At 34.6% G+C, this 19,341-nt stretch overlaps 2 protein-coding genes across 3 annotated transcripts; one reads left to right on the top strand and one right to left on the bottom strand.

Annotated features, from left to right (window-relative positions):
• Positions 1–5,308: 5,308 nt before the first annotated feature.
• LOC104116455 (2-oxoisovalerate dehydrogenase subunit alpha 2, mitochondrial-like) lies at positions 5,309–11,442 on the top strand. The gene is made up of 9 exons (XM_009627315.4): positions 5,309–5,748; positions 8,250–8,384; positions 8,481–8,663; positions 9,320–9,477; positions 9,585–9,684; positions 9,901–10,012; positions 10,294–10,433; positions 10,609–10,794; positions 11,104–11,442. The coding sequence occupies exons 1-9, from the start codon at positions 5,521–5,523 to the stop codon at positions 11,269–11,271; spliced, it is 1,410 nt and encodes a 469-aa protein (XP_009625610.1). The 5' UTR covers positions 5,309–5,520; the 3' UTR covers positions 11,272–11,442.
• A 391-nt stretch (positions 11,443–11,833) lies between these two features.
• LOC104116454 (3'(2'),5'-bisphosphate nucleotidase 1-like) lies at positions 11,834–19,341 on the bottom strand. 2 transcript variants are annotated; one of them, XM_009627313.4, is made up of 8 exons: positions 19,044–19,341; positions 17,211–17,286; positions 15,742–15,815; positions 14,711–14,916; positions 13,453–13,663; positions 13,267–13,365; positions 13,020–13,173; positions 11,834–12,158 (listed from the first exon to the last, which is right to left on the bottom strand). In XM_009627313.4, exons 1-8 carry the CDS (start codon positions 19,293–19,295, stop codon positions 11,995–11,997), a joined length of 1,236 nt encoding a protein of 411 aa, XP_009625608.1. In that variant the 5' UTR covers positions 19,296–19,341; the 3' UTR covers positions 11,834–11,994. The 2 variants fall into 2 exon arrangements, with proteins under 2 accessions (XP_009625608.1, XP_009625609.1); XM_009627314.4 differs by having other exon boundaries at positions 19,083–19,340.

Below are 19,341 nucleotides of genomic sequence, written 5' to 3' on the forward strand. Positions count from 1 at the left end.
GTCTCGGCAGCTCCAAGTGACAAGCGCGCATGTGCCTCTGTCGCCCCACCGATAGCCATCGCCAGCGCCCAGCCACAGGCAAAAGCCGACAGCGCCGCGCGCGCAGACAATGCCGCGCGCGCAGACCCTGATGCTAAAGACAAAGTTGCTGCCAACGGACTTGCTGCTGCTTTGTAGAAGACTAAGTCCTTTTCATTGTAAATATAGAGTAGTTTGCTGCATTTTCTTTAAGTGTGATTTTCCAGCTTTCATAGGTCTAGTCATGTAACTTTGGTTTATTTTTTTTAAGCATTATTAAGGGGGACCAAGCAATCAAAACTTTCAAGCAAGCAAACAATTCTCTGTACTGGTGTCTCTCCCCCCCGACACCGTCTTGTTTTCTGTAATAGCTTTCATTCAATGCAATCAAGCTTTCTTTCATTCTCAATTCTCTTTTCTGCTCTCTTTCAATTGCTCATGACATTGGTTTTCCCGTACGGCACTGACAATCTAGTCTAGCGTACGGAGGGGACCTCAGTTGGCGGACAGCAACCGTACTGACATCGGTTGCCTAGCCTTACGTCGCCCTTCCAAGGAACTTCAGGAAGGCGCCGCGTAACAGTAAGTATGAACAAATTCAGACTGTGAAACTGCGAATGGCTTAAAAGCCAAATATATAAGCAATCCTAAACTTGTCCGATTTTCCTATTAGACATTACAACCTTAACAAATATGCACGTAGTAACACACAAAATGACAATCAATCCAAAAAATATAGTGGGCTAACTCACACACGGATGTTGTAGTGGAGGGACGAATAAAAAGATCATATGTGGCATTTGCACTGAAAATAATTTCATAAGATTTCAAATGATGCGTTTTTTTTTTTTTTTTGGTTACTCTTTCAGTGGTATCAATAATCAAATATACTATGAAGAAAGTGATAAATCCCTAGTCTCTCAAAAGTAAGGGGAGAATTTCATAAAAGTACAACTGAACAAAATACATTTCAACCGCTTAAGCCCAAAACAATATCTTCATCGGATGGCCCAATAAATGTTAACAAATAAGTTCTTTTTCTAGCAATATGATATCATTCACATGGTATGGCAATTTTTTTTTACACCTTTTCCCTCCCTCCCCCCACATCTCCCGAATTCCCCCCACAAAACTTTTGTCCATGTCTTTGTTTCTTTTTCTTCCCCAACTTAAATACCAACAAATTATGTATTAAAAAAAAATATTTCTCCTATTTTCTCTTTTTCTTATGGCAAAACATGATTTTTCAATAAAATATTTCAATCTTCTAGTACTCTTTTAAGTGGTGAATCATTTGGGTTTTCACATATCAAAATTGTCAGTCAAATTTTAGATTAAAAGTGAAACTTTATGTGCAATTGCTGAAGCAATCCAACAAGATAAACGAAAAATCAAAACTTGGTAAAAGAATTGTAGAATCCCTCTAGCGCATATAAAAACTTTTTCATATTGCCCATAACAAAAAAGAAAAAGAAGAGAAGAAAGTGTCAAACTTCCATGGAGGCCTCTTATGCACTCACATTGTATCTAGATCCTTGTAAACTAAAAAATATATAATTATACAGCATTATACATAAATATACACAGTTATACACAAGTATACAACACTATATGATTATATATAAACACTAGTTATACAATATTTTCACTAGAAAACACATTAAGTCCAACACTACAATAACTGTAAACAATATATCAACTTGTATATGTATAATAATGTATACGAGGTATTTATACATTCATATACATAATTATACAGTGTCGATACAAACTGCTACATAGTTATGATTTTTTATTCTAACTTCGAGTTGTAGCAGCAGGTATTACAACTTTATGTGACCGATTCCGAATTTAATACCCAGACAAGCTAAGATACATCCAGTTTCAGATCCGAGACTTCAAGGTTGTAACAATACTGATCCGAATTTCAAACTTCAAAATCTTCCAAAATTAGTAGTTATTTCTCGGCGCAAATCAAGTTTGAGAGCTAAAGATTTCAGATATGCATGGGTTCTCGGCGCAAACTGATGGCTGTTGACTATACCTACCAACATCTACTAGTTATTATAGTTTCCTAAAGAAAAAGGAAAAAGAAAGTAGTACCTGGCGGACCTTTGACTGCAGATATATTTGGATCGTGAAACTAAACTATACTTTTAAAGCAAAAGGTAAGGACAGAATACGATTACAAGTAATTGCCACGACCTTCTTCTTATCTATCTTGAATGATTTTAACATCCATGTGGATGTTGAATATATTATTTAGTAGTAGTGCTGCCCTTATTCCGTTTGTATTTCATTTTGATCCCTAAAGAAAGGATTTACGATGGCTTTACCCCTACTAATATTTCCTTTGACACTTAACTTCAATAACCAAAGTGAGAATGATAAAGTTTCTAAAATGACCTTGTTTGCAATAAATTTTTAAAGTATGGAAAATAAACAGCAATAACAAAAAAAAAATGAGGAAAAGTAATTTTATTAATCAATCGTGAGTCTTTGTGAGTCTGTTTGTTTTCTTGATTCTTCTCTCGAATTGTTCTCCGTGATTTGAGAGTTTAAGCAGCGTACTTCTCAAACGTAAGATAATGTGGACTTCCTTGGGATATATTTGATCTCCGTGAAAAGGAAGAACATTTCTTGCTCACTTTGGTAGCTTTGAAAAAGACAACACTTGATGTCTTTGATCCATTTATGCATATTCTATGTATTTATGAAATTTCGAAATAATTTCTTTATGAATATCCCAATAGTTTATGAAATTTTTGAGATGCTTCCAAATGGAATATGTGTGACCCCATTTATATGTGTAGCTAGAGTTTAGGGTAAGTTAGCCATCAAGCATTAATCCCAATGGTATAAACAACATAAATATGGGAATTTTTATCTATCTATATCCTATTACAAACTTATTTACCCTTCCTAAAGGGTTATCACTTAATTATATTAACATATATAATTTACTATTTATATATAAAATAATATATTAGACTCCAATCTTATTTATTTTATCTCACTTTTCTTCCTCCCCATTCCACCCAAGTGAATATAAACAATATATTTTCGTCCAAAAATTGATCGTTACATGTGCCAAGAAACTTTTCCCTCCACCAAGTCCTAAAAGGTGTAAAAGCCAAGTGAAAAGTGCTATGCAATTGAATATGGCAGCTAGGAAATCTTAGTACCTACGAATGAAATTTTTGGCATTTATTATCTTGAAGAATGTAGTGCTGAATTTGGATTAGAAATGTTCTACGTTCTCCAATTCATACACAGAGAACAAAGATGGGCAGGAGAGCGTGTAGCATGGTTAATTAAATTTTTTTTTGCCGCCATTAAAAAGTTTTGAAACTTTAAATTTAAAACTTAAATTTTGGGGAATTATTATTTGTTTGGAATGAGTGTTATTATAAATGATTAAAAATATCCTTTGGAGTTTATATCTCAATTTTGAGAGAATTTAGTGAAGATTCGAAGTGGTTTTGGTTAGAATTTCATAGTGAAACTCGAAGAAGAAAAAAATATAAATAAATTGTATATATTTTGTATGTCGGGTGTAGAAATGGTATACAAAATATTAACTAACATAATTGTATACAAGTTGCATATAAATTGTATGTAAATTGTAATATTTTACTAGATTCTGCACACAAAAAAATTGTGTTTAGTTGTAGGAAAATTGTAGATTTTTATCGAATTTTGTATATAATTTGTAAAAAAAAAATTAGTTACTTTGTATAAATAAGAAAACTTAGATAAATAAGTTCAAAATTTCGTACACATACGAAAAAATCCCAAGAGTAATTCATTGATAGAAAACATCCTTCTACTAAGTAATATTTAAATATATTGCTTTTCAACGTGAAACTGTAACTAAAAGAGACACATCTAATCTCACATATATAACGCTTCATTTGACCTATGCGAAAATCAGAACAATGAGCTTAAAATTATGAATACTCTATTATTCTCTCATATATGTTACTCATCAATTCTTTGCGCTACTGCAAGAAAATACTCTTCCAATTTTATTAGGTAAAACTTAAAATTGACGATGATCATTTCCAATTTTATGCAAGAACTGACTTATCTAATTGACAAACTTAAAGAGACTAGTTTGGTCAGTTTCTCGTATATATGAGAAACATTTTTGCTTTCAATAATATAATACCTAAAGGCAAAAATTTATCTGCACTCATCGTTTACGTCAACTTATACTATTTATCTGCGCCCGTCGTTTACAGGTTATTGAGAGCACTTGCTGGAGATTTCTATGGACAATAGGGATAGAGATGACTATTGCTTGGAACTTACCAAAAAACACTGTAAGTGCGTAAATTGAGAAATTATCGTCTATGCCCATTTATAAGTAGTTTATTATGAAAATTAGTCAATTCATAAAATAATATCATATAATATTAGTCAATTAGCTATTTGTAACAAAAAAATTTAATTTTTTATTTTCTTTTGAGTGGATGTTATTAGAATAGATTGGGTACATCTTAAGGAGTTTGAATCTCAGTTTTGGGATAATTTGATGGAGTTTTGATGTTGTTTGAATTGAAAATTCGAAATAGAAGATGAACATGAAAATAATGGTATGTGTATCACACTGTGTATCATTTGTGTATCACATATATATCATATTTGTATCAAATATGTATCACATGTATATCCATGTATACTTCTGTGTGTGATACGAATTTTTTGAATTCGATTTAACTACGAATTTTGATCAATACAAATCATCTCCAATCTACCTCAAATTTTATATATTGACTAATCTATATGTTTTTAATGAGTTTCAACCATACCTATTGAAAATGATCCTTTTTGCTTAAATTTTTGGAATCTTGTAGTATATATATTTTTTGTATTTTATCTCCTTGTTTGCTACCTCATTAATGAAATTTTCTTTCCGTCTTGCATCTAATGTTGTTGATCACGCTTAAAAATATGAAAAGAGATATTTGCATATGATTCTTGGAGAGAAAGAATCTTATTTATTTAGGTTTTTAATTGTTATATGTGCTTGGCTAGTTTTGGTAAGTGTATCTAGAAGTTTTGTAAATTAGAACTTATTTGGAACATTGATTGGTAAGTGTATCTAGAAGTTTTGTAAATTAGAACTTATTTGGAACATTGATGTAAGATTCCCTAAATTTTTACCATAACTAAATATATCAATTTTAATCATCGCAAGCCCAACGGGGTTAAATTATCATAATAAATACTAAGGAGGTAAAATTTAGTATCTTTCAAATTCCAAGGGTGCAAAGTAAAATGGAGTCAAATATTGATCTTGTCATCTTATAAATCATCATATATTTTTTATAAATAATAAAAGTTCCAATTTCCATATGGAATCTCACTGACGATGACGCCTAAACCTCGGTTTTGACCTCTTCGTCTCTCCTCCTCAATTCCAACACTCCATTAAAGCTTCTCTCTCTCTCTCCCTCTCTCTCTCTCTCACACACACACACACAAAGAGACACTACAATGGCTCTGTTCTTCTCAAAATCAAGAAAGTTGATCTGTTTGAAACCCAAGATGGGTTTTTTGGGTTCACATTCTGTTCATTATCATCATACACTTACATCGCCAAATCTGAGAAACCCATTAGGAATTCTTGGTTACGGTTCTGCACACTTCGCGTCTCGCCGTTTCGAATCAACCAAAGCTGAAACACAGCTGAATCACATGCAGAACATTGACAATAATTCCCAGGTATATACTTCTAATATATGTTTACTTCTTTTCCGCTCTTATTTTATCCTAATGTACATATCTGACTTGCTTAAAGTTTCTTCCTTTCAACTTTGATTAATCATCCTTTGAATATTCTCTATTCTTATTTACAATTACAATACTTAATTATTGTCTTTCAGAAATTCTTTTTTATAATAGGTGACAATGGGACTCGAATCACTCTCTCTCTATATATATATATATATTGATGTCTATTTGGATACCATTTAAAGTTACATGACCATTTTATCTAAATTCTATTAGAGAAAATATATCTTTTATTAATTTAATAATTGTCTTCAACTCATGTTTGTCGTTAGCTTGATGCTACCTTGTTTGGGATATATCTTCTTGTTCTTATCTTTTTGTATGTGCCGTGTCGTGCGAGAATGGGAGATAACTTAAAATTGTGGCTGCTAGAGCTTCATTAGACACCCATTTTGTTGTTTCTCCTAATAGCAACAGTATAAGGTTTGTTCAGAATCATATGAACTACTCCCTCCTTTGTAGTTATGTATCTTACTTTCCTTCTTAAAAAGAATATAATTTTTTATATTTAGCAAATTTTTTAACTCCAACAACTCATATGACATGACAAGATTCAATGATATTTTGATACATTATAATATCTTTAATTTAAAATCAGAAAATTCAAAAGTTTTTCTTATTTTTCTTAAATTTCGGGTGCAGTCAAACTAAAACACATGAAATAAAACCTAGGGAGTAATTAATATTGGTTCATTTAGGTGCTGAGTTGGCTTATCTTGTAAAAAGAACGAGAAAATTTAAGGACTGTTTTGGAATATTTTTTTATCTGCAAATAGTTTTCTGGAAAGTAACTGTTGCACCTAACCTCAAGAAAATGGAAAAACGTGGTTGGGTGCACCGTGCACGTCTCTTTTTGAATAAGAGATAAATAGTAGTGTCCTTCACATTTAGCTCATTAAAGAATGATTAATTTCACAACAATAATAAAGTCATAAAATTTTTTATCTCATTAAAGTAATTTAAGTTTATCTATTATATTAGTAAAATTGTAAAACTAGTTTTCTTTATATTAAAGTAACTGAATTTTGCTCATTATAACATTAAAGTCAATAATAAATATTACCCCACTATAACAACAAAACCTACCCACTAAGGTGTCTTTAATATTATGGTGGATAAATTTTTATGACTTTACTATTATATATTGGATAAAGTTTTGTAACTTTAATGAGAAATTGTGACTTTGATATTATAGTGGAAAATGTCCTGTTACTTTAATGTGAGAAAAAAATAATTATGTAACTTTACCATTATAATCTATAAAGATTAATGACTATACGTGAAATTAACCTCATACAATAACGCTACTTTCTTCTTCTGAACATGACACTTCTTGACTAGCCAACACTCGGCTCCATACAACATAGCCGGTCTAATTATCACGCTGTAGAACTTGCCCTTGAGACTTGGCGGTACATTTCTCCAAGAGGATGAGTAACATCCTCGTCAATCTCCCCATTACCTTGTCTTACAGACCTAAGGTATTTAAAACTATCTCTCTTGGGGATGAGTTTTGTATCAAGCTTCACGTCCACTTCTGCTTCATGCTTCCCAACACTGAATTTGCACTCCAAGTATTCTGTTTTCATTCTACTTAACTTGAAACCTTTAGACTCCAGGATCTGTCTCCGGTGTAAAGAGTGGAAGAGAGTCCTACAAACCGTTTACTAGTAAAAGACTAATGATGTAGTTGGAGAGATTTTGTGCTTTATTATTCTCTAATACATGAACTTATAGACCTTAACAAGTTAACTACGTCAACTAAGATTGAATTCTAAATTAGTTGGGGTCGGCTAGATGAATTATATGAATCCATTCTACTCCGTTTGGGTCCATTTCATTCCAATACTAAACAATTTGTCTTAAAAAATAAATAGGAGTTAGCCAAATCTAGAGCAACTAAATCTCACATGTATATGAGTCATCTATAGGTGTTAACAAGTACTTACATGCAGTGTTATTAAAGGCGAAAAGCGCAAAAAAGCTCTAACGTCTGTTAGGGCTTTAAGTGCAAAGCACAAATAAAGTGTGGGTTTTAATGAAAAAAGGTGCAAATGGAGAAAAATAACAAATATGTATGTGTAGTCCAAGACTAATATCTATAAGCATGAATACAAAATATATGGACAAAGAAATTGAAGAAAATTTATGATAAAATGAAATATCAATTGCTTAGTGTCCCTCTTCAGCATTACGCTCATTGACAAGGAAAAGTATGTCTTAGAGCCTTGATGACAACACTTAAGCGTCTGCTAAGCGAGGCGAAGCGCTTAACATGTTTTGAGCCTCGCTTCAGGGTTTAAGCGCGCCTTTGATAACACTGCTTACAGGAAAGGGGGAAAAAAGGATCCTTACCAGTTATTTTGTAAGCTTCATCTGCATATATCCTATTTTGAATATGAATAATCATAAAATTTCCTCTATATGTTCAGGTCCTCAATTTCCCTGGAGGCAAGGTCAAATTCACCTCACATTTGAACTTTATTCCTGAAACAAGGGAGGAGAGAGTATACTGCTACAGGGTCCTTGACGACGATGGTTATCCCATGACTAGCAATTTCGTACAGGTAATCTAAATATATATTTAAGCAAGCTTAAACTTTGCAATCAAGATTCAACAGAGGAATGTTTATATCTTATCGTTTGGCATTCATGTTGGTCAGATTGACAGGGAAGTTGCATTGAAAATGTATACTGATATGGTCACACTTCAAACAATGGATACAATCTTTTACGAAGCACAAAGACAAGGAAGAATATCTTTCTATGTAACCACACTTGGAGAAGAAGCTATCAACATTGCATCAGCTGCAGCACTTAGGATGGATGATTTCATCTTTCCACAGGTTAGTTGTCGAGCAGACAAACTTACATATAGCATGCAAAAGTTACATTTCATTTAACTAAAGATGTAAAAATTCGGATAACAAATATATGAAGTGTTGATTATACATTTCGTGCACCATATCCAATTGAGTTTCTTTGAATGACTTGAATCTAGGTTGAATTTTCATTTATTAGTATTCTAGCTCTCTTTCTTTCTTCTGGTACAAATCCTCAAATTTCTTTTCTCCAACATTAGTAGAAGTTTGTGCAAAGCAATAGGGATTCTGCTTACCGTATTAGTCAAGATCTTTACTTTCAGCCTAAAGGTGGTTTGCAAAATTCTAAACAAATTGGATAGATGTAACTTTTTCCCTTTGGGTCACCTGTTGAGATAGGCGTCGTTGACCAATAAACTCGACTTACTTTTCATTCACCGGGCGCATTTTGGAAGACATCTTTATTTGGTGACTTTCATATGTTGAACTTCAAATCTTCTCAAAAGAATGCCAAACTGATTTGAGATTGATTTTTATTGACTTTATGTGCTAAATAGCTTTTGTTACATCAATTTTGGATGATCATGAGATAAAATCACGTTTTAACTGATATCTTCAGATTTTCACATGTCCAATGATTTGACCAGTAATGTCAAGGATTTTCTTTTTTGTCATTGTAGTATAGGGAGCCTGGAGTTCTATTATGGAGAGGGTTTACTATTCAAGAATTTGCCAATCAGTTGTTTGGAAACAAAGGCGATTATGGAAAAGGAAGGCAGATGCCTATCCATTATGGATCTAATAAGCACAATTATATTACAGTTGCATCAACAGTAGCGTAAGATACTCATGCTTTGGTACTGATACTCTGAGATTTTCAAACATCTTTACTGTGATCCGTATGATGTAAATAATTGATGAAGAGTAGTGGTGATTTTGCTTCAGTACTCAGCTTCCACATGCTGTTGGTGCTGCCTACTCTCTGAAGATGGACGCGAAAGATGCATGTACAATTGTATATTTTGGAGATGGAGGCTCTAGTACGGTAAATGTTTCAAGTAACTTGTGGAAATCTGCACTACTGTCATAATGGTTGATTTTCAACAGTATATTCATCAACCTAGGATCCTCAGGGGCTAGGAATAACCTTAATAATCTAGCCAATATCATTTGCAGTACTATGCACATACTCAGATTTTGACAGATAGTGCTAAACTTTTGTTGCTGTTCATTCCCCCTAAATTCATTGGTGTCATTTCAGGGAGATTTCCATGCTGCTCTGAACTTTGCTGCGGTCTTAGACGCGCCTGTTATCTTTTTCTGTCGGAACAATGGTTTTGCAATAAGTACGCCTGTTTGTGACCAGTTTCGAAGTAGGTGCCTCCCTTGACTTCTCAGTTATGTCTTCAAAGGTTTTTGCAAAGCCATTAAAAAGCTTCACTAATTGTAAGGGTTATTTGAAGTTACCCTATCTGCTCAAATTTGGAGCAAGGGTAGATCTGGAATAAAATGATTAATGCATTCTTGATTTTTTGAAACAACACTATTTTGGACCAAATTTGAAAAGTTAAAAGGACATATAAAATGGATTGGGTAGTATCACTATTTTGTTATTGGCTACTGACAAGGGCATCTGTTTATGGTTACTTGTTAGGTGATGGTGTTGTTACCAGAGGAGAGGCCTATGGAATTCGTAGTATCCGTGTGGACGGTAACGATGCTCTTGCTGTTTTCACCGCTGTCCATGAGGCACGAAAGATGGCTGTTAATGAACATAAACCTGTTCTTATTGAGGTAACATTAATATTATTGCGAATATAACTAGTCTTTATATAGCTAAATCCAACTAATTTGGAATTGAGGCTTAGTTGATATCGAAAATCACCTATCTTATTTGCTACGCTAGTTTTGGAAGTGTTGTTAGGTGCTTCTATTTAGAGTTTTAACAGACATTTTGATGTTTCAACAGGCCCTTACCTATAGAGCAGGACATCATTCAACCTCAGATGACTCAACCAAATATCGTCCAGCTAACGAAATCGAATGGTGGAGAAGAGAAAGAGACCCTGTAACTAGATTCAGGAAATGGATTGAAAGACGAGGCTGGTGGAGTTCTGAGGCTGAGTCTGAACTTCGCAGTAATCTCAGGAAGCAGGTAATTTCTGCTCGAAGAGAAAAACTTGAAAGACTAATTTGTTGTTGCATGTATAGCTTTCTAAAGCAGAAAATTATCAAAGTATTCTAGACACGGATCATTGGTATATGCTAGTAGAAAATATGGATAACTTTTGGTGATAGGAAAACTAAGTTCTTGTAATATTAAACTGAGACGGGCTTAAATGGAGCGACATGGACAGTAAGGATTTCATGTAGCCGATCATGACTTTGTTGTTGTTGGGTTGCAGAAAAGAGATCAAACAGTTTTTTTTTATTTTTTAACTCGCTTTCAAATGTTGTGCTACAGGTATTGGAAGCCATTCAAGTTGCAGAAAGAGCGGAGAAGCTTCCAATTAAGGATGTATTTACAGATGTATATGATGTTCCTCCAGCAAACCTCCAAGAACAGGAAACATTTATTCGTGAAACAATCAGAAGACATCCGCAGGATTATCCTACTGATGTTCCTATCTAGTTGAAACTGCTTGTCTATTTTCCCTTTTAAAAAGTTATTCATTTTTGGTGCTAAGTTATTATATGAAAATGTCATTGATTAGATTGATAGCTAATGTAACTAGCAAAGTTGTTTTTACTCAACTTTTTCATAATGAAAATGGTTGCTCTCAAGAGGGACCAATCTATGGAAGTAGCTGCCCACCCTACCGTTTTTAGCATGAAAAATACAACCGTTATTAGCCTCTTCACCTTTTTTTAGACCTATGAAAGTAGTAAAAACTTATGAATGATGAAACTGGGAAATTTGAAGAATAACATTAGATGAGTTCTTTACGAAAAACAACACAGACAAGAGTGGGTTGCTCTAGTAGTGAACACCCTCCACTTCCAACCAAGAGGTTATAAGTTCGAGAGTCACCCCAAGAGCAAGGTGGGGAGTTCTTGGAGGGAGGGAGCCGAGGGTCTATCGGAAACAGCCTCTCTATCCCAGGGTAGGGGTAAAGTCTGCGTACACACTACCTTCCCCAGACCCCACTAGTAGGATTATACCGGATTACATTAAGAAAAAATGGAAAATGAAATTCATCAAGCTGAGTTGATATAACAATCAAAGGGCTTAAGTAATATCAGAATGAAAGAAAACAGTTGAAAAATGAGCAGCTGCAGGTACCATTCTGTGCACAAAAGTTGTGTACATGTACACGAAGACAGCTGCAGTTTAAGCTTATTAGTTGAATCATTATTATAAGGACGAAGCTTTCTCGTTCAAAGACTCTTTAACAGCCTTTAGGAGAGCGGGCATCAGCTTCTGATTGGTAACGATAATGCCTTCGTGTAAATCAAGGTATCTTCCCCTGGAGAAGTCCAAAGGGTTTCCTGCAGCATCTGAGACTACACCTCCAGCTTCTGCAAATTAGATGACATATATCTTATGATTAGCAAAAAAAAGTGCTAGCTTAACCATTAAAAAAAGTGGCCTAAAAAGAATAAAGTACAATGTGTAGCAATAAAAATAATAAAGAAGAATTAACCTAAATACCCGCCCACCCAACCAAATAACCGTGTATAATCATGTATAATCTATATATATACCAGCTAGGAAAAGTATACAATGAATCCGGCCATCTATTTGTGTATAGATCCCGTAGATAAATATCCACCAATTTGGCCGATTCAAAGTAGCTATATTTGTCAGATCTTCCAATTTAGCCCATCCAAAGTAGCTCAATTTTATGAGATTTCGCATTCAAAAATTTCCTTTGTAATGTGACGAGTGTTGCCAAGTGAACCAGTGAGTGCAAATGTCCGTTTAAATGGAAAATCCGTGAGACCACATGTCTGTATCTGCCTCATCAACTTCAAATGAAAACATAGTGGTAGAGTAACATAAACTGGGCAAGAGAGAATTCAAGGTATACAATCAGATGATCTGCCAAAAAAGGGAGACTGGGCGACCTGATCTCTCATGTGAATAAGGAGTTGGAACCTTGACAGGGAGACTTATGAACCTGAGATGCTCTGACAGGAGGACTGATAACAAGCATTAGAAGGTATATTTTGCTTCTATACTGCTGATATTAACAAGTGAAGAAAAGATCAATGTTTGAGTTCAAAAATTTGATAGATTTGGGATATTTTATGGTGCTACTAGGTCCGTTTGTTTCATTTCATTTTCCTGAGCATGAATATTGATGATAAGAGAGAACTCATTTCAAGTGAAGCGAAAAAGAGATACAAATTGAAAAACATAAATAACATAATATGGACCTGCAACGACAAGATATCCCGCTGCATGATCCCATATTTTCTCACGGTAGCCCTTATGAGGAAACCGCAGATATATTGCTCCATCTCCACGGGACAAAGCACCATACTTTGCCTGGCTGTCTATTCGAACTGGAGGCGCTCTGACACCAAGTTTCTGTTTACAGAAGAAGAATAAAGACCTTGTTTAGGCATACATATTACTAAGAGAACAAAAACAAAAAAGAGAACATTGAAAGAGAACTCATACCTTTGCTATCGAGCTAGATAGGTCATGCAAAGAATGTGCTGCTTCAAAAGATTCAAAAAAAGCTGCCTCTTCGGGATTGTCTAAATCAGTTACATGCACCTGAACACAGTAGAGCAACCTTTCAGCTGATAAGGTATACAGGATTTGAAGTAGATAGTTAAAATTACTAAATACTCAAACAGAAACCTTTATCGGTGTAGATCCATCAAGAGACTGCATGTAAGTTCCAGAACCAACTTGGGCATAAAAGAGGCAACCAACTTTTTCTTGGGGATCCTGTGGATTGTGGGAGGCCACAGAAGATAATGGAAGATTTGGACAGGCTAGGACGCCCAAAACCGCCTTCCCTTCATCTAGCAATGCCAATGCAATTGCATATTGGTCTCCCCTTACAAACCTGCAGAAAGATTAAGACCTTTTGAGAGGGCTCATAAATATGTTTTGTTTAATCAGATGTACTTTCCTGAAATTAAAGAAGCAAAAGTTCAGACGTAGACATAGTAAAAGTTTCTACAAACATGTGATATAGAGAGTTTTATATCAACAAGAAGGTGGCACATCCCGGTTAGCGGTTGTGGTTGACTATAAGTGGTAATGGCATAAATTCACTGGGTAGCGTAAGCATATTTTGGCAATTTCAAAATCTACAAGCAACAGAAGTCATGGTATTAGGTGAGGGGAGAAGGAGAGCTACCACAAACTTAATTCTTATTTTGATTTGAAATAATTTACCCATTATAATGAGCTTAATTAGTCATATCATGAAATAAAAGATTTAACCTAGTGACTAGCTTATGCGACGACAGTTCTGTAAAGTATATTTCATATTAAAGACAACTAACCATACCATTTGAAAATCTGGTAAACTGCTATTAAGCTGAAATAAGATTAATTCAATTTCTCTACCTTTACTTTTGTATTTTGCTATTGCCCTTATTTTCTCCCATTATTCCAGTTCTACGCTAGTATTATGTACTTTCAATAGAATCACCAAGCAAATGAAATGCATTCTTAGATAGCAGGGAACACTAGCCAAACGTGGCTATGATATATGTACTGGATCAGTAGCCACTCTGATGGACAAACAATTAATGAAATCCAATGAGCTATAACAGCTGCAGCTATTCATACTCGAGATCAACCAGTCTCAAAACATATTTTGTTCCATCAATTTTTCAAGTGCCAAGATTCATTATAAGAACAGTGCTATTAAGATAGAAACAATTAACAGACAGATGTTGTTTTCCCCAAAGTACCATTTAGCACAACCAGGTAATGTTTCTCTTTTTTTTTTTTAAAATAAAGATCAAGCCACCTTAATTTTAGTCATATTTTGGGAAGTCCTATATCATACTTTTGCATTGAGATTTACTGACTTGCAAACAAGGATAGTCCTTTTATTTATCTAGCAAAACCTGACTTGCAAAATCTTATTTCCACTCACCCTTTAGTACCATCAATAGGATCCAACACCCAATGCTGACCAGAAGGACCCCCTACAGATCTACCACTATCAATGGCAGCAAGAACATCTTCTTCAGATAATGGAGCATTACCATATGTTTCATCACTAGTAAGCGTTTCATTGACAAGCTTCATGATACGCTGTAATGTTTCTTTTCCCTCTTCTTTACGAAGGTCTCCAGAGTCCTAGAGAAACTTAGATTTAGAACTCCCATCCTTTAATTTGATGCAAAGAACATACACTTTCCACAAAAACGGGGAAATGAATATGCAGATGAATAATAAACGGCAAAGCAGAAATGAATTAGGGGAACAGGAAACATCACATAAAACAGAGGCAGACTAGTAATGACAACAACAATACTTTTCCTAAGACATCATAGCCGGTCAACTTTGTTTTGCTATGAGATCTCTGGGGTTTTCCCTTAAAAGATTTCATCAAATATTAGGAGTAAAGAAGCTAATCAAATTAAACGTATAGCTGGTTATGTTACAAGGAAAATGGACAAGAGGGAAAAGTAATAAAGGAGAGCCTTTCAACTGCCTAATTTCATGAAATGCTAAAAGATGATACCATGACCACCGTTCCACTACCAAATTGATTCATTCATATTGTGCCCCAGGAAAAACATGCAAGTCCATATATCAATTCATCACTTGGGTTGAGGCTGTGACCCAGAATAAATTGGGATATTTGACCTCCTGAGGTGCTGAGTGTGATTTCTGTCACTAAAATGAAGAAAGTCCAAGAAAAGAAACCTAGAATGCATCCTTTATTAGCTGAGAGAATTGTTAAGATTTCCGTTAGTCTGACAATATTTTCTGCCATCTATTCCTTCAAAAATAATACCTTGCCTCGAATTAGATTAGCTATGCACAAATCATTTTGTTGAAAGTGTACAACTTTTCAAAAATTCTTTCCAAGGTTTCATTTGAACGATATCTTAATGAATAAACGTCAAAGATAAACACAACATGGACTAAACAGCTAACTAAGGGTTCAAACATTACCTCCTCAGCCACTAATGAAAATGATGCAGAATCCAACTCTTTCTGCAAAACAACGCTAACCACGGCCTGTGAGCCTGATAATCAAATGTAAGCCAATTTCAAAAGGAGAGAATAAATTGCAGGGGCTACGTCAACATGATAACAAAAGCATAAGATGTATATTAGTTTCAGAACATCAGTTTCTTTCATGCAGCAATGAGAAGCATCTTGCTCCATCAGAAGGACAGGAAGGAGGTGGAACATAGAGAGAATGGAACCAAATGTCAAAGGAAATAGACTGGTCCCTGCATATTACATCTTTGTTCTCTCTTTTGAAATCTTTGCATTATCTTGGAAGCATGTTATATAAACATCAAAGAAAAAGATGTTCATAGTTGCAGGAAAGGACAAAATGAACATGCTAAAGATCTCAAGTCATTAAAAAGTATAACTGACTTTCTAATAGATAATACGTAAAACTTAGTTGAAGTTATCTAGTTATTAAACAAGCTTTTCCTGATAAGTACTAATAGTAAACTAAACAAGCTAGTACCAGTAAAAAGCCATACGACCATACATCTTTCTACCAAACAACTTGCTGTTTTCATATTCTAGTTTTAGTTGTATCTTTATAGAACTACACAACTGATCTAGCTAGAAAAGATGTTCAACCTTCTAACAGGTAGCAGCCTACCACCCTAATTTAGATATACATTCATCACCTATATATTTGCACAAAATCATCATATAAATGTACCAATACATCCTTAACAAAAAAAAAAAAAATGTACCAATACATCAAAACTCCATCTTCGATAATTACAATTTAATCCGTTCTCAAAAAAAGTATAAATTTCGAGACTCCCAGGTAGACATCAGAGGAAGTTGGCTAAAAAACGATTTAATTACTTTCCCAATTTAACTATTCTAAATTGACTATGATAGTTGGAATCGTACATTTCGAGTACTTGATATCAAATTTTGCTTAATCTATTAGCCCTTTTGCAACTAAGCTTGATTACTTAATACTACATCTGCATTTTAACAAGTTCCTACAATCGCTTTTTGATTTTAACATTTAGGTAACATTTCATTTCAAAGATGGTCTATTAGACAACACAGATTAAATTTAAGCCACTTAAAGTCGAACAAGGGAGTAATAATTACAAGAATAATTGCGACCAACGTCCGAATGAAGGCCAACAGGTCCCCTCTCTTAACTATTTAATAATATTGGTCTTACAAAACCATTACAAGAAAGATGTCCCCACATCAGTCATTTTATAAAGCACATTTCCCATCAAAATCAACCAACTATACTGCATACATCATTTAATGGGCCAAAGATTATTGCTGAAGATAAGCTGAAGGATATGTATGCTCTCTCAAAATTGAGTTAGTTATGTTAAATAGAAAAGAAAAATGTGTTCTCCAGATCAATCAGCATTTCACAAATAAAATGAGAATCAACAAGAGATGTGTTATTATACCATAATCAGCTACCGTCACAGGAGATTTGTCAGACTTCGATTGAACATCTGCTTGCAACAGAGCTTTTTGGACTTTCTGCAGAAAATAGAGGAAGAGGTGTTAGCTGACTGCATAAAGAAATTGAGGAATATGCCAGAAAAACAGATAGAACTGAAAAATTCAGAATCAATCCAGTTTAAACATAATATCAAATTAGAAATAGAGACCTTCTTCTCATGCAAGAGGGAGAGCCATGAACAACTCCCCCCCCCCCAAATAAATAGAAATTACAAAAAGCATGAAAGCATGCTGATTCCAGAAAGATATACAGCAGTTTTTAAGGTTTGATATTGTGCATTTTGAAGGCATAATATGGTAGTAAAATTGTACAGTTAAAAGGCTTCATGATAGGTAATGGTCTGGTAGCAGTTCAAAGACGTACAGGCTATAAGGTAATTAACAAGGACTTGTTCTTTCTTGAAGATTCAGAAAAAAGAAGAGGAAACAACATAAAAAAAAACATTCTAGGTCCATTTGCAGCAGAGCTTATGGAAAAAACTTTATTATGTGACTCCAACAAATTAGAAGGATTCCCATTGGGCCTATTTCCTTTCCTGAAACTATTTCAAACTAACCAGGAAAACGAGATACTCAAGTTACGAACCTTGTGGTAGACTCATGAAAAGAAATAATCTTGCTCGTTTCTAGCCAATTGGAACCTTAGATGATTCTAAACATTATAGAATTTCCCTGCTATAAAAGATGTTCAAGAAACAGAAAACCTACTGTAAAACACTCTTAATTAAGGTTATGGGTTCATATCTACTATTTTTGCAATTTTAATGAATTTTTACATACAAATTTTTACTCGGCGTCGAAAGTTATGGGTTCAGTTGAACCCGTACATAGTATACTACATCCGCCTCTGCCTGTACTATAAACATCCCCCCATTCCTATACAAAGATGAAAGCTTTTCACTTTCTTGAAGATAAACTAAACCTGTTTACCATCCACACCATGCATTTCATCCGACTATTAATCCCTAGAACTCTCAATTCTTATGCATGCAACAGATGACCTAAGATATAAAACAAAATACCAATAATAATCTCATTACACAATTACCCAGCATATACTTTGAAATGGCAGGCTCTTGGGTAGTTCGGACCCATATCTGGTAAAAGTGATAGCCTGGTTGTCCCCACACGGCCACACCCCATATGTCTTTAGGTTTTGATTTGAGCACTCGTCTAACTACTAAGAAAGCTCGAGGGACCTTTCTTTCTGAGCTATTGGCTACCGGTCTTATTTCTCTTGGTCAGGTCTAAAGGTCTAAGGGGAAGACCTTTTCTTACTCTTCAACTTCCGGTAATTGTAACCTCTTTCTGTCGAAACAGAGTGAGTGCAAACCTTAAGGGGTCGTGATCAAGAAATGAATCAGGCATCGATCGTTCTAGCAGTAAGGGTGAGGTTTAGGTCAACTACAAAAAAAGATACAGTTCAATCAACGATTGCCTTTGGGCTACAAACTCCATATCAGGAAGGAGCGTTTAGCTCCCAAAACCAGCTTGCGTGGATGCAGCTCTTCGGAGCATAGATATATATGTAAGAACCCATTAAAATTCCAACAAATATTGGATTTGAAACCATAATTTTAAATGTCCAATAAGTTCAATGTCAAGAATCAAACTCATCAAGTTCAAATAGTAATCTGCCTCGGTCATTAATCACTAGGAATATTTATCAGAAAGAGAAATAACGATAGGATCTTTCTCCATTTCACATTCACATAAGCACCACTTCATAACAAAAATAAGCCTGAACTTACAATTCGAACACATTTAAAAACAACCTTCAAAAAAGAAGCTGAAATAATGAGCAGCAAAATTACTTGGCAAAGGCGAGCAGCGAGGGAAGCAGCTTTCTTAGCAGCAGCAAGTTGTTTATCGTAAGACATTGAAGAAGCTCTTAGGGTAAATTTAGATGCTTTGAGAGTGAGGGAAATAGAAAGGGAGAAAAGGGAATGGGGTTTAGTATTTTTTGTTAATGGCAGGGTTCGTGTTAAAGAATTTATAGTCCCAGAGGACACTGTGAAAGTAGCCATGTCCAATTCTTGGAGTTGGTGGCAAATGGCCAAATGGGGCTTAAGG

Source organism: Nicotiana tomentosiformis, chromosome 5, assembly GCF_000390325.3.
Source record: "Nicotiana tomentosiformis chromosome 5, ASM39032v3, whole genome shotgun sequence".
Classification (NCBI taxonomy): Eukaryota; Viridiplantae; Streptophyta; class Magnoliopsida; order Solanales; family Solanaceae; genus Nicotiana; species Nicotiana tomentosiformis.

Excerpts from the sequence above, each read along its gene's own strand:
- LOC104116455 (XM_009627315.4), top strand. The coding sequence starts at position 5,521 with ATGGCTCTGTTCTTCTCAAAATCAAGAAAGTTGATCTGTTTGAAACCC. Across the intron at positions 5,749-8,249 it reads ACATTGACAATAATTCCCAG|GTCCTCAATTTCCCTGGAGG; the intron begins GTATATACTTCT and ends CTATATGTTCAG. Across the intron at positions 9,685-9,900 it reads GAGATGGAGGCTCTAGTACG|GGAGATTTCCATGCTGCTCT; the intron begins GTAAATGTTTCA and ends GTGTCATTTCAG.
- LOC104116454 (XM_009627313.4), bottom strand. The coding sequence starts at position 19,295 with ATGGCTACTTTCACAGTGTCCTCTGGGACTATAAATTCTTTAACACGA. Across the intron at positions 17,287-19,043 it reads TTTCAGCTTCTTTTTTGAAG|AAAGTCCAAAAAGCTCTGTT; the intron begins GTTGTTTTTAAA and ends TATTTTCTGCAG. Across the intron at positions 13,366-13,452 it reads ATGGATCTACACCGATAAAG|GTGCATGTAACTGATTTAGA; the intron begins GTTTCTGTTTGA and ends TACTGTGTTCAG.